At 39.3% G+C, this 15231-nt stretch overlaps 1 protein-coding gene across 9 annotated transcripts in view; it reads right to left on the bottom strand.

Moving 5' to 3' along the window:
• Window positions 1–15231, bottom strand: part of PTPRM (protein tyrosine phosphatase receptor type M) — a 691593-nt gene that overhangs the window by 249785 nt on the left and 426577 nt on the right. For all 9 annotated transcript variants that reach the window (XM_054018880.1, XM_054018881.1, XM_054018883.1 and 6 more), the window contains exon 12: window positions 457–730. In XM_054018880.1, coding sequence (XP_053874855.1) covers window positions 457–730 — 274 coding nt within the window. The remainder of the gene's footprint in view (window positions 1–456; window positions 731–15231) is intronic.

Here is a 15231-nt window from a genome sequence, read left to right as displayed (position 1 = left end):
AAGTTCAAACTACTATAAACCAAGGTAATGTGATTGGACAGGCCAAGAATACATGTGCTATGAAAACAAAAATCAAGTTTGGCTTGATCTTAACCAAAGTAGCCACAGCATTTTCCTCTTAAAAAAAAGGCAGCTAGACAGAAACACAGGCCTTAGTATTAGTAAGCATTAGTAAGAAATGAAAATAAAGCAGAACGGTGGTATTAGTGGCAATGATGCGGTATCAGACCCACTCTCCATTGACAAAAGTATGCGGTTTCCTCCTTTCCCTTTTCTGTCGTCCTTAATAATTATGCAACACTGGTTATGAAACTGTTATTTTTTAAACTCAATTTGTTAAATTTCATTGTTTCTTCATTCTCTCATTAGCAACTACATTGAATAATACAAAGTCCAGAACCAACCATCTGTTTACACTCCAATATTGCATAAGACAACACCTGTCATAAGACTTACCCCATTGGCTCTGCTAGCAGCTTGGAAATAAATGCTGTAGCTTTTATGAGGTAGAAGAGGAGTGTTCCAGAAACCACTGTAGGTTCTGTTATCACCAATTGTAAAAGGCTGAGCAGCTTGAAGACTGTTGGCTGGAAACTCTGCAGCAAAATAGTACTGAGAGTTCAAAAGCGAAGCATTCTGGAAGTGAATGGGCACTGGGTAGCATTTCAGGATTTCAGTTGTCTTTTTAGTCCTGCGAGGGCGCTCTTCCTCAACAACTATTTGATAGACACTAAGAAATCCGAAAAGAAAGAATGAGAGAAAATATGGGTTATTTAAAGACATCTGGATCAGCCAATTCATTATCAAATCACATCATCACACCAACAAATATTTATGGAAAAGGTGATGACAACTGAAGGCAAAGGACATAGTATAAAAACACACTGTCAATACTCCGGTCTAGAAATTTATAGTACACATCCCCTTCTCCTCCCAAAGAACCTCATTTCTCTTTGGAAAATAAAATTGGCTGTGAATATCTAAGACTTTTTATATGAAAAATAATGCAGAATACTTCCTAGTTGGAACATACATAGAAACATATTTGATCAGTATTAAAATGGTGAACAAGTATTTTGTTTACAAAAAGTAGATAAGAGGTTGTGGATTCAATCCTTTAACTTATTAACTTGCGTAAAAAAAAGCACAACTATCAATACAGATGAAGAAAGGCGAGATAAATAGAAAAAAAAAATCAGCCAGGGAATCATAGTTGCTTAACTGTTGGCATTACGATTGCTTATGAAATATATAATAAAGTGAAAATCTGTTTAAAATTTTGGTAGCAGATTTTTATTGAGCAAAAAGAATATACTTTTTAATGGCTAAAGTACAAAATTTGTTTTACATTTATGTTGTCAGTGATATTTGAAGTTGGGTAACTCTGATAACAGTGGGGAAACAGAAATCCCATTCACTAATACAAAACAGAAACAAAATACTAAATAGTCTAATTGCCTAATCCTGCATAAACTTTCTGTTAATAGTGAGTGCATAAATTCCCATAATTGTATAGTTGTCATAATTTTGATTCATCAAAGCCCTTAAACACATGTTTAAAGCTAAGCATGTGTTTAAGTCCATCTGTATTCTGCAAAGCAGTTAAACATGTGCTAAAGTGCTTTGATGAATCAGGGCCTAGAAGAAACTGCCCATCTTCCTCAAATGTAAAAGCTCCTGGACATTCAAACAGGAACCAAGGAAACATTATTTCTGAATATACATGAAAAGAGTGAAATCATAACATTCTTATAATTGTTCAAAACAGTGAGACAGTGCTTCCAAATTTCTCGAATGGGAAACCCATCTCTCTAAAGAGGATTTGGTGGTAATTTTATTGGTTCCCTGAGGCCTAATGACTCTTGATCATTATTCATCTCCATGAGGAGGACGGTGATCATAGATTGCAGGAAGGGAGTTGGTAAGGCTAGCTAGAGTATTTTTAGGGTAGCTAAAATGTAATAATTGACTGCATATTCTTGTGTAGTTTGTATGTATTAATACATAAATTACATTTTAAGTATGTAACTGCTACAAAGCCACAACATTACATATGGTTTTGGAAGATACAGTCTCCCTGATAAATTAAGATACCATATTTTGTTCTGATTATTATTAATTATTTGTATTGCTATAGCACCGAGGAGTACTCGTAATGGACCCCATTGTGTTAGGTGCTGTCCCTGCCCCAAACAGCTGATTACCAGTTTAAGACCAGCCCTTTTTTTAAAAAAAAACTGGTCCAGCAAACATTTGTATTGGACCACCAAAGGATTTCTACTTCTAGTTGGTCACATTTTAAAATCACATGACTCTGATTACAATCTTGCTTTTCCCTCAACTTAATTTCTGACATGATTTAGCAACTGATATGAGTTTCTATAGTTAGAGATCATTGCTTTATGCTACTTGGAAGTTAGAAATTCATGCCTTATACCATTTCAAAAGGTAAGTATCCATGGTTCTCAATGATGTCTGACATGCTGTTACTGATGGACTGCAAAGCTTTCGACCTTACACTTGTTCTGGCCCTTCAGTCTAACAGTGCTATTTCTGCACCAGTCCAGGATCAAAAAATCCAGGACCTTGGGCCAGGCTAATTTTAAATTCCTGCTTGAGTTTTGTTTAAAATAAATATTCTTTTCATTTTCCACACAGCAATTATAACTGGAAATTGTAAATGTTTTTAGAAACAAAATTGTCATTCACATGTGTCTTTACTCTGGCAAGTTCGTATCAGTCATACTACGTGCACTACTCCACGAATATTACATTGTCAGTGCTTTTCGTCTATTCATCTTCAGATACATTAAAGAAAGAACTAAGTTGACTGGAGCAATTTCCAACCCAAAATGTCATTTCAGCCTTACTCCACAAGACAAATTAGATTTGCAAGCATCCAGACCTCAAATCTATTTGCTCTTTAATAATTTAAGAACTGAAAGGTCAAGCAGCTCTTTTCTGCTCCCCTTTATCAAAGTCCAAGTGCTAATGAAAAATATCTAAATCCTATCTGCTGCCCAATTTCCACATATTGCTGTCTCTCTGTTGTAAATTAACACATTATAAGCACCTGAGTCAATGGCAACCTGACAGAACTTTATGAGTAATGTTTTATATTTGTATAAATGAGATCATCTTGCTAATGAATTTTTAAATTCACCAATTACAATTACAATCCAAAACCTTGCTCAAAATCTTACTGTTAAAACCACTTTCTTTTAATATGTAACAACTGAATTGCTAATGCTGAAAAGGGATCTTAAGGTTCAAGCTTAGTGAACCGAGCAAGCACTGAATCAGAACTCTATTTTTCCTCTAAACAAATGGAAAATATGACTAATATATTAATGTTGCACTATTCATTTTCCATTCATACATCTACATTTTAACTAGAATAAAATCTACCTACCTATGATAGGAAAATAAAACCTACACTGAAGTAGACAGTGCAAAAAATATACTAGATATTGGTATAACTAAAACTGAACTTTCTTGAGGAATGAAATTTAATTTTAAGTTTAGTTCGTGCTATGCTTTTCTACTACAAAACTCTAAAGCCTCTGTAAGTAGAATTCAAATCTCATTTTAATCAAAATGACACAATATTTAATCTAGAGAAGAGCATCTGAGATTTTTCTTTAATTAGAGGATTCAAATGTTATGTACAATTTTGAAAAACGTGGGGAAAACAATTCTTGCAATTTTGATTTTTTTTAATACCCCCAAAAGGTTCCAAACTTAAAAAATTAAATTATATACATTATGGTCTTGTGTGGACTTTTGGGTATTGTATAAAATACTTATTGGTTTGGTAATTTTAATGTATTTGGCTTCTCACAAATTTATTGAATTATGGGTTGCTTAAACTAAAGTAGACACTCAAAACTTCTCCTAAATTTCTAAATGTTACCAATGAAAACCGAATATCAAGTATAAGAAGAAGAGAAAGAGGTTAAACACAGCAACTTATATTATTGACAATATTCAGAAGAATGAATTAAAGAAGTAGGGTAATTCATTAAGGTAATTAAGCACACACTTAATTTTAAGCGTGTGAGTTCATGTGCTTAAAGTTAGGCATGTACTCAAGTACCTTGTCGAACTGGTGCCTTAAAGCTTAGGTGTAAAAAATCAAATTGTAATTATAAAATAATATTACAAAGCAGCAAACTTATTCTGTACTTATTCCACTCAAGAAAGCAGTTTTGATACCAGTATGAAACTACGGATCCTTAACAAGTCTTTACAATTTACCAGTCTAGCTTTATGTCACCTGAAAACTATGGAACTACCAGTTCTAGAGTTCAGTCAAAAGTAATTCCAAATTAAAAAACTTAAGCAATTAATATTACTGAATGTCATTTTCCAATTTCTTAACCTGCCTCAATGTTTTTAACTGGTTGAATCCATCAGATTTTTGTCTGTTTAGAAGAAAGATGTTCCTGTAATTAAAGATGTGCATATTTAAATTCCTGTCACTTTTGTCCGTATGTCTGAAGTAAAAAGAGGAATAAGATGATTTACAAAAGTTACAAGTTCCATAGGCTTTGTCATATCTCTATGTTCATAGGATGGTCGGTGCCCCATGACAAGCAGGAAAGGGACTAAAAAAATATAGTATTTAGTGCTAATCACCTGTTGAGTCTTGAACAGAATGATCCCACTACAACAAAATGATGGTACAGGAAAATGGTGTTTTTTATTGACTTGTAATGTAAGTAACTCAAACCTTCTTAGCCCCTTCTAGGCAGCCTCTCTGCAGTCACTTGCAGCAAGTCTTTCCTCATCTTGGGCCAGCACGGTTACAGGCAACAGCAGGAAAACTGAAGTGTTTTATTCAGATCTAGGAAAGACTAAATCTCCCTGTATCTTATAGTGAGTGTCAGAGGGCTAATGGTATATTTCACCGACATTCTAGTGCGAGGAGTCATAGGCAGAAATACCTCAATAGCTGTAATTGAGGAGATAAAAGAAAGCTCAGTTTGAGACCCTAGAGATACTGCCAAAAGTTAATTCTCAGATGGCCTAAATAAGCTACATCTTCAGAGGCCCAAGTCCATTGGGGATGGCATCTAGTTTTTAATACAAAACTCTTAAGCCTTTTTATGACTGCCAAACTGTTTCGCATGGATAGTCGCAAAGACTTAAAAGTCACGGTTTACAAAGGGGATTTTCTGGCAAAAATAGATCCAAGCAAAGCCTTCCTATGCATACAAACAGGAAATCCCTAAGGTTCGCCTATAGAGGAGTACTATATCAGTGGAAAGTAAAGTTATTTTGCCTGTGTATTGCTACAAGGGCATTCATTACAAGAGTGCGACCAATTATTCGTCTCCCAAGGGCCCTGAGAGTTAAAATGCTTATTTACTTAGATGATATCTTAGTTGCAGAAGAGTCAGAGGAGTTCTGAAGACTGCATATTCTGGCCACAGTTCATCTGCCATGAATTTTAAGGTTTCCATTAAATACAGAAATATTTATATTAGCCCCTTTTCCACGTTTAGACTTTCTAGGATTCAAAGTTGATGCCAGGATCTTGGCCCTGAGCAATCTCTAAGAATCCAAAAAGAAATTTGTAACAAATTAACATCAAAGAAATGATGTCTGCTCCTTCTGTCTCCAGAATTAGCACAGCTACTGAGGTCTCTGGTAGTTTAGCTCACCCTCTTCTTTATGACTCTATTACAGAAACATCTTGATGAAAGGAAATGGGAAGCAAGCCATTGCCTCTTAAAGGCTGCTTGGTTACAAAGTCATGTTTGGATAGTTAATCTGTTTATAGAAGGTAAACTGGCTATGACACCTGCCAGAAGTTTCTCTGAGAACAAACTAACAATGCTAAGTGAACTTCTACTTGGAAAAACCTAGACAGATTACAGAGATCTCAGGACAGCCACATGCCAGATCTCAGACAAAAGCACATAGTCAAAGAAATTTGGATGCTTTGCTTAATCAGGAAACTAATAATTCAAAATATTACGAAGACAGGGCAGAGAATATGGTCACTAACGAATTCCCTGTGGTCAAAAGTCAATTGGATAAAGGATTTCTGAATCTACAGATATTCTTCACATAGAGCCAATTATGCCAGATTGTAGTTGAATGTCTTTGCCAGGCCTTACAAACCCCGAACTCTGAATTTTTTCCCCAAGATTCCCATTTACAGCTAACATAGGCAAAGATTCATTCTCACTTTTCCTTGGACAGACCCACAGTTTTTCTACTTTCTTTCTCCTATAAGTGTACTCAAAGAAGAGCTAACATAAAACAGGCTTGTCCATACTATAGTTTAATTCTTTCCTATAATTCCTGACAGATGTATCCATAGTTCTGGGGAACTAAGCATACTGATGCACTGACAGAGATCAGGGACTCCTTAGTCTAGAACTCTAACAATAACATACCTAATTATAATAGAACCTTTGCAAAATGCAGGCTTTCTATCAAACGCCTGCTTTTAGGCTACATTATCATAATTTATCACTCAGGTTGCTGTAGCTCCCAAAACGTGAATTTGTTTGTGGACAAATCAAACCTAGGAGGAAAAATAATCCTTTTCATGAATTAGGCTACCAATCACTGATTATTTGGAAAGTAGAGTGGAACCTGTTTAACAGGTAAGTGGCAGAGGGCAGTTTACAAGCATTCTCAAAACATACAGTATGCCACTGCACTGGACTCATTTTTCCTGAGGTCCCTTGAACCGCAGTTGCCTCACTTGCCAACCCAATGAAGCACAAATCTGAGAATTCTTTAGTAATATGTTGCTAAATCACTTAGGGTATGAATGATTGGGTATACAAAGCCCACACTGGGCTAACGAAGGGTTGAGGCGCTGCTCTGGGCTCAGCCAGCCCCGCCCCGCCCCGCCCGCAAAAGATGCACAGGCTGGGAAGGAGGAGATAAAAGGGAGCAGAACAGCTCACTTGTGAGCAGGCCAGGGAAGAGAAAGGATCTTTACCTTGCAGCGCCTGAGGAAAGGCAGGATCTCTCATTACCAACTGCCTGAAAGTCCCTCTCTGAGGGAAGGGAGGAGCTGCTCCTGATAGACCTTGAGAGGGAGGCACAGACTTAGGCTATGTCCTCTCACATACTAACCCAGTCTATTTGCGTGGATTCCCCGTGTTTTCTTTAAGGACTATCCCCGAAAAGGAGAGGCTTGGAAATGACCTGGCCAGAGGGCCAAGGCACAAGAGGAAGCAGCTGCCACCCCAAGAGGGAGAGAGTTATCATGCCATGCCCGACTGCGAAGAGGTGTCATGTAGTAAGCTGATCCCCTTCACACTTTCCTGTTACATACTGCAAACTTTGGACAACAGTCAGGTGGTAGGAAGTGGCCCAGGTGGGGCAGCCTTAAGGTGCTGCTGGGTGTCAGGCCCTTTTATCACTCTCACAGGGCAGCTTTGGGCCAGAGCCCAGTGGAGTGGGAGGGCCTGGGGTCCCATACCATACCCCTCTCCATGTCAAAGGGCCTAAGACCCTGAACAATGGGCATCACTCCCCACGAGTAAAGACCATCACAGTAGGTCTTCACTGAACAGTTAACATAGGCTGTTACTTGGGTTTTAGCCCAACCTCCCCTACCATCCATAAAAAAATACTGACCTGGGATTGGAAGTGCTAAGCCTGGGCTAGCTGAACTGGGTGTCAGTTTCGGGGGTTAGAATCTAGGCTCCAGTTTAACTCAGGCTGGAACCTACCCACTTTGCAGTGCAAGCTAACTCACTCATGTGCTGATGGCCCTCCCTTCCCACAATTTCCCCCGAAGCACAGACAAGTTCTTCTGCATTTGACAAAAGAGACTGGGAAAGAGACCTAGAGCATATCAGCACAAAGAGCCACGCGATGTGCTCCCAGACACACATGGACAAGTGCATAAACTAGGGGTCGGCAACCTTTCAGAAGTGGTGTGCCAAGTCTTCATTTATTCACTGTAATTTAAGGTTTCACATGCCAGTAATACATTTTACATTTACAGGGTCCGGCGCACGGAACCCCAGCCTGGCAGCAGGCTGAGTGGGGCTGGCGGCTGGAGCCCCAGGCCAGCAGTGGGCTGAGCCGCTCAGTGGGCTGAACTGCCAGTCTGGGGTTCCATCCGCCGGCCCCTCCCAGCCGGGGTCCTGGCCACCGGCCCAGCTTTCCATCCATCCAGGCCGGCAGCGGGCTGAGCAGGGCCGGGGACCCCAGGCCAGCAGTAGCATGCCACTGTAAATCGGCACGCGTGCCATAGGTTGCTGACCCCTGGCATAAACAGTGAGGACACATTAATGTGTAGAGCTTTGCTGTGGGGATGCCAATCACTGGGTTAACTGTGCAGTGAAGACCTAGTCTTAGGGCCAGATTTTGCTACCCTTATTCACACTGAGTAGTATCTGACTACTTGAACCATGCTTCTGAAATCAGCAGGACTACTTGCTGAATGAGAGCATGAGTAAAAGTTTCAGAATGTGGCTGTATGTCTTTATTGTCAACTACACTTGCAGCATCAGAGACTTAAGCTATGTCTACACTTAAAACGGCACCGCAGCACAATGCAGGGGAGATACTTAGTACAGCGATCGGAGGGGATCTCCCACTACTGTAGTAAATCCACCTCCCTGACAGGGGCAGTGAGGTCGACAGAAGAATTCTTCCATCAACCTAGTGCTGTCTACCCAGGGCATTAGGTTGGCTTACCTATGTGGGTTGATCTAATTTTCTAGTGTAGACCAGCCCCAGATTCTAAAATTGATACCCAATCCCTCACTGGTCTGCCAGGGACTCAGAACTGGTCATCTTAAAAAACATTGACCCCTGATGAAGAAAAATCTTGATGGGCGCACACAATTTTTCTATCTGAGAAAACAACCTCAAATACTAATTAGTTTCAAAGATGTAATATTATAGTAGTGCCCAGTCAGAATAGGGGACCCTTTTGTTACAAACACAACAGAAGACAACTTACACTCTAAGAAGTGAAATGAGTAATGGAGGATAGGGTGAGAGGGATGCACATGAATCTCTGCAATTACTACACTCATTTACACACTTGGAATTGTTTTCTTTTAGTTATAAAAATATAAAGTAAATGCAAGCTAACCTCATCTGCCTCTCGAGCCATTAATAACTGGATTATTTTGAATGCATACTGAGACAAAGGGGGGAGATTTGAGGGAGTAGATTGTAGTGGTAATTTTGTATACTTGAAGGGAACCACACATTTTCTCTCCATAATTTTATATTCATAAGAAGGACATACAAATAGTATATCTTCATTATATACCGTTTCCCACCTTCTGAGCACACATACTCAAATCTCTTGCTTTGTTATGGTAAAGGTAAGCTCTCTTATTCATTCATTCTTTCTTCACCTGAAGGAAGAAGATGGTGTCAAAGAACTCAGGTCACAAGGATTAAAGTCCCCTTAATCACGTCCCCTTAATCACTTTTGAGCCACTCAGATGTCCTTGACATGACTTGTACTTTTCATACTTCTAATGAATCCTACAGCTTTTGTTCCTTGTACCTCAATATCCCAAGTATCAGGGAAATGTGTATTTTTTGGGATAGATTTTCTGTTGCCCTGTGCTTTGTGTAGTCTTTTAAACCAGTGTAAAGTATGTGACCAGCAGACATAAAATGATAATGGCAGTGGATGGCAGCATTATACACTAACATTGTACTGATACAAATAACTACGCGTGGCCACAGAGTATCCTCAAGCCTATATGTATAAGCTGCCTTAGACTTGCTCATGGGGCAACTGAACATTTGCCTGGTCAGTCAGCGATTTTCCTAGGCTGTAGAGCTAGCTCACCATCATCTATGTTGAATCAATGAAATTTAGCAAGTTGTTACCTGTGAAGCTCACGGCAGTAAGTGATGAGCTGGGGAGTGAGGGCACCAGAGATCTGCTAGTGTATTTTTTACCAGAGGAAAAGTACCGAGTGAGGAGGTGGTGGGTGTATGGCTAAGTGGCTATGGGTTTGCAGTGAGTGACCATAGTCATAGAGGAGAGAAAGAGACCCAAGCGAGATTGAAGGGATATGATAAAAGAAAAACGGGTAGGAAAGGAGTAAGAAATAGGAGTGATGAAGATGGAGAAACAGAATATAGAAGGAAGGAAGGAGAAACCAGAATATATCAAAAGAAAGAGGAAAAGGCATAAAGGAGAGAGAAGAAAAGAGAACAGGACACTGAAATTATGAAAGGAATAACCCATGATATATGATAGGAAAGGAAAGAAAGAAAAAATGGAGTAAAGGAAGGAAATAAAGTTAAAACAAAAGCAAGGGAGACATAGTAAAGTTATATTTTAAACAATATACCCTACAGATAGTTGACTGCCAAAATGTGACAATATAATACAATACACATATAGAACGTTCAATCATATTTACCTTCAGAATGTATCAGACTGTGTAACGCCAACAGACCCCTGTCGTCGGCGGGCAGGATCAAGCATGGGACCTCTGGAGCTAAATGCATGAGCTTCTACTGCATGAGCTAAAAGCCATATAATGGCCCTTAGCTAAGGCTGTAGAGCAGACTCATTAATCTCTCTCTCTAAGTGGTCTCGGTGCCACTAGATGGGACAGAACTCCACACCCAGGAGGTGTGTGGGTTACAACTGCACCATGACATATATTTTTCAAAAGATTTTCTTGGGAAGTTTATCCAAGAATTACCCCCACAATAGTACCCAGGATGACTTATTTAATACTTTCTGGGCTGCTCAATATATATATTCACAGGGCTCCTCACACCTGCTAGTCCACCTGTCCACAAATACTTCCCTGAGGTCTAGCTCCCTTTTAACACACAACACCAGTCTATTTTTGGATTTGTACTGTGTGTCTAAAAATAAATAAATAAAAACCCCACTCTTTTTCCCCTTAAGGGAGACAAAGTTCTGTTTATGTTTATCAGGCATCTTAGTCTTTCAAATATGGTTTGGCACAGAAGGTATTGTAATCCCTACACATAGACAAGGGCAGAATGGAATTTTTGGTATGAGAACATTAGAACTCTTACCTGATGCTGATCTAAAGAGACAGGTGATTACTCACAAAGTGAAACATAATGTGGCATTACTACCTTCCAACAGAATTACTTGTTCTAAAAATCAAAGATAATTGTCTATTTCAAGGCAATGATGCAAGTTTATGTACTATGATCTTTCGTGTGCAACTGCACACAGGTTAAGTAGGCAAGTTAGTGCGGGTTGTTTGTTTAGTTTTACCTCTCTAAAGTCCTTACTCAAACTACATACAAGCTAAGAACTCAATCCCACAATGTGATGAGCGCTTTACCCTCGGTCCAGCAAAGCACTTAAGCAGTTAATTTTAAGCACATGTGCGGTCCCACTAATTTGAATGAGTCCAGGATTGAACCCTAAGTAAAACAGAGTGGGCTTTAGCTATTCAGGGCCTTCTGAAATGTACATGGTTGTGAGGATGTAAGATTGCTCCCACTCCCTTGTGCACCCTCCCTATCACAGCTTCAGGTGGAAAAGAATGCTCATGGAGCCACTATTCTCCAAAGCAGAGCTTTGTCGGCTGGCATGTTGGGGAATGAGGAAGAAGTGGAAGTAATCTGCACCTGGTAATCTATCTATGAAGCTAAATGATATGGCACTCATCCCTATATCTGAGTTCCTCTTGATCATTATTTTTATCCCGACAAATCCCTGTGAGACAGTGAAATATTATCCCCATTTTGTGGATGGGAACTGAGACACCAGGTAGATTAAATGAGTTGCCAAGAGTACAAAGGAAGTCTGTAGCTGAGCCAGAAATAAAACCCAGGTCTCCTGGATCCCATCTAGTTCCCTATCCACTAGACCATCCATTCAACATTCAGGGGCTATAGAAGATTACTTTTCCTGGAAACAAGGCAGAAGCATGGAAGGAATTGCTGTGGAGGCACAGTTACAAACTGCCCTTACACAGCTCTGCGTAAAGGAAAGTCTAGGCCTTACACCATTATCCTATGGGCTAGCCAGTGGGTATACAAACATAAAAAGAGAAGAAAGTTGTATTGCGGTTATACAGATTTTGGAGTGGGTACTTGTGCTGGTATCAAAGAATTAATAGTCTATTCTCAAGCACAGAGCTTCTTCTGATCTGTTCTGCCAGTGACCTCTATCTTTAATTTGATTTTTTTCAGCAATCACCTATTCATAGCAGAGATACAGATATTAGTGCCTGAGCAGACTCTCCCCTGAGCTGGAATGTCAATTATGCCCAAACTATGTGGATGGTTTTATGATGAAAACCATTGATCACCAAAGTTGTTAAATTTCAGGCAACAAAAATGACTCATTTTCCCCAGTCCTGTTTACTACTATTCATAAATAAAAAACTGTTTACATTTTCAAATCCTTATTAAAAAAAACCCTTCCCCTTCATTCTGGTTTACACCAGCTTAAAGATGAACAACGGGCACAGCACTGAATGTTCAGATTTTTACAGTTCTCACACTGTGGAGGTAGTTAACACAGCTTAGGAAACCTCAAATAACTTGCATACAAAAAACATATGACAAACTAGTCTTGTTCATAAAATGTAATAATGATACCTGGTCTTGCACAGACAATTTTGTTAGGTGCTCCACATATTTGATATCCTAAATAGATCCACCAGGCTGAATATTCAATTTTCCTAAATTTAATTTCTCTTTGTCCTGGTTTGATCAAGATAAGTCAAGTCATACATTGCTTGGGAATATTAGCTGGGTACTGTGAATGTATTTTGTATTCTCTCAACCATAACTCATTATAAGGAACTTGCTTTGCATCAATAAGTCACTCCTGCCTTTTTTGTGAGCATGTGTGACTCAATACTCTGCTGCTAGGCTATTTAGTGATAAAATCTGATATAATAAAATATTAATTACAGTTGAAAGGTTGGGTGAGAAATATGAACTCAATTATAGTCCCATATTGTGAACAAAGGGCAGGGTGAAAAAATCCTTTAGTTATAGAGGTTTTAGATAATTAAAGAACAACTTGGACATTAGAATCAGGCTGAGAGCTTCCTAAAAGGCAATCTGCTATTAATCTTCACATCAGACATAGAATTTCAAGTAAATTATCCCTGGACAAAAGATCTTATCTGCTGATATTTTCCAAACTAATTTAAAGATTTCTTTATCTGTGCATTTAATTTTTTTCCTTCAAGTCATCATATTTCAATAATTTAAATTATGTAACAAATACAAGGACAAACCAATTATAATTAATCATCAAATATTGTACATGCTATCCAAAAGGGTCACAGTAAATGATATAAAACGAGCAGTTGATTCTAAACTTCTTTAATCCTGTCAGCTCAGGCTGATGCTCATTGCAGAACTGAAGCAAATGTGGTTTTGCCTTCTTAAAAAGCCTGATTACTTTGTAAAATATCGATAGTAGAACATTACAGATTCAGTTTAGGCCACTTAAATCTAAATCATGGATTTATAAGGACATAGGACCAGAAGAGACCTCCTGAGTGATCAAGTCCAGTTCCCTGCTATTCCAGGCAATTCCAACACTAGCTTGAGCAAAATTGCACTGCCAATTCTGAGCCTGCAGAAATGGTGGCCCAATTAAAGATTTGGACCTTCAAAGTGGGTTTTCAAACAGATGTGACAGTATACTAATGGCCCACCTCCCCCACAGTCCACAATGGAAAATGAATGTCTCTAATTTTCCAATAAAAAAAATACAATATATGTTAATATACCCTCTAACTTGGGACCCTATGATGCAATCTGATCTATGCAGAAGGACTCTCAGTTCTGTAGAGAGAATCATTGATGTCAGTGAGATTTATGCCTGGGTGCAGAGTCCACTGGCATTACGAGGCCTTAATAGAATATGGCTAGATTATATGGCATAACTATGGGCAGAAGTTACCCAAATCAGTTCAAACAATATAACATCTAAATCCTACGCACATAAGTGAACCATGAGTAGGGCCTTACCAAATTCACGGTCCATTTTGTTCACTTCACGGTCGTATGATTTTTAAAATAGCAAATTTCATGATTTTAGATATTTAAATTTTAAATTTCACCGTGTTGTAATTGTATGGGCCCTGATCCAGAAAGGAGTTGGGGGGGGGGGGGATTGCAAGGTTATTGGGGGGATGGGTTTGTGGTACTGCGACCCGTACTTCTGTGCTGTTGCAGGCGGTGGCATTGCCTTCAGAGCTGGGCAGCTGGAGAGCGTCAGCTTCTGGTTGCGAGCTCAGCTTTGAAGGCAGAGCCGCCGCCAGCAGCAGCACAGAAGCAAGGATGGCATGCTATGGTATTGCCACCCTTACTTCTGCACAGCTGCCTGCAGAAAGGGGCCCTCAGCCATCAGCCGCCACTCTCTGGCCTCCCAACTCTGAAGGCAGCAGCACAAAATTAAGGGTGGCATGATATAGCATTGCTATCCTTACTTCGGCATTGTTGCTGGTGGGGCGCTGCCTTCAGAACTGGCCAACAGCCGCCACTCTCTGGCCTCCCAGCTCTGAAGGCAGTGAAGAACTAAGGGTGGCAATACCATGACCCCCCTAAAATAATCTTGCCAAGGCTCTGCAACTCCCTTTTGGGTCAGGACCCCCAATTTGAGAAACGATGGTCTCCCCTGTGAAATCTGTATAGTATAGGGTAAAAGCACGCAAGAGACCAGATTTCACAGTCCGTGGTGTGTTTTTCATGGCCATGAATTTGGTAGGGTCCTAATCATGAGAGCCATGTGATCTTACCTACTATTGCAAGCTGAAATGTGTCATTATGTGATAAAGTAAGATTTTTCTTTTCAGAAAAATGAATACTTGACACTTCAGGGTTTTAACAATGCTTTCAATTTCAATGAGATTTGCTGAAACTGTGGCAGTAATTATAGGAACCAAGCCAAAAAATATGTTTGTCATGAATTTACATTTGTGACACTTACAACAATCCAAAGAGCAATCCAAAGCTTTCTAATCAGCTTTATGCTCTTTGCTTAACTTCCCTTTTAAAGGAGAAGAAAAAAGGCAAGTGTATAAATACAAGTAGAAAAATGCACCATGGTTACGGCAAGCAAAGTGCTTTATCAGCCAACAGGACACTGTTTAACTCACAAGTTTTCAGGTTGCCAAGACCAATTTACAAAACAACCAACAACTATGGAGTAAGGGGCAAAGTCTTGTTGTAAATTAAAAACTGGTTAACCAAAAGAAACAAAAAAGCAACAGCTAGGATTATTAGCCTGGAAAGGAACTGAGGTAG

This window comes from Malaclemys terrapin, chromosome 2, assembly GCF_027887155.1.
Source record: "Malaclemys terrapin pileata isolate rMalTer1 chromosome 2, rMalTer1.hap1, whole genome shotgun sequence".
Classification (NCBI taxonomy): Eukaryota; Metazoa; Chordata; order Testudines; family Emydidae; genus Malaclemys; species Malaclemys terrapin.
This window is presented reverse-complemented; position numbering and strand designations above follow the sequence as displayed.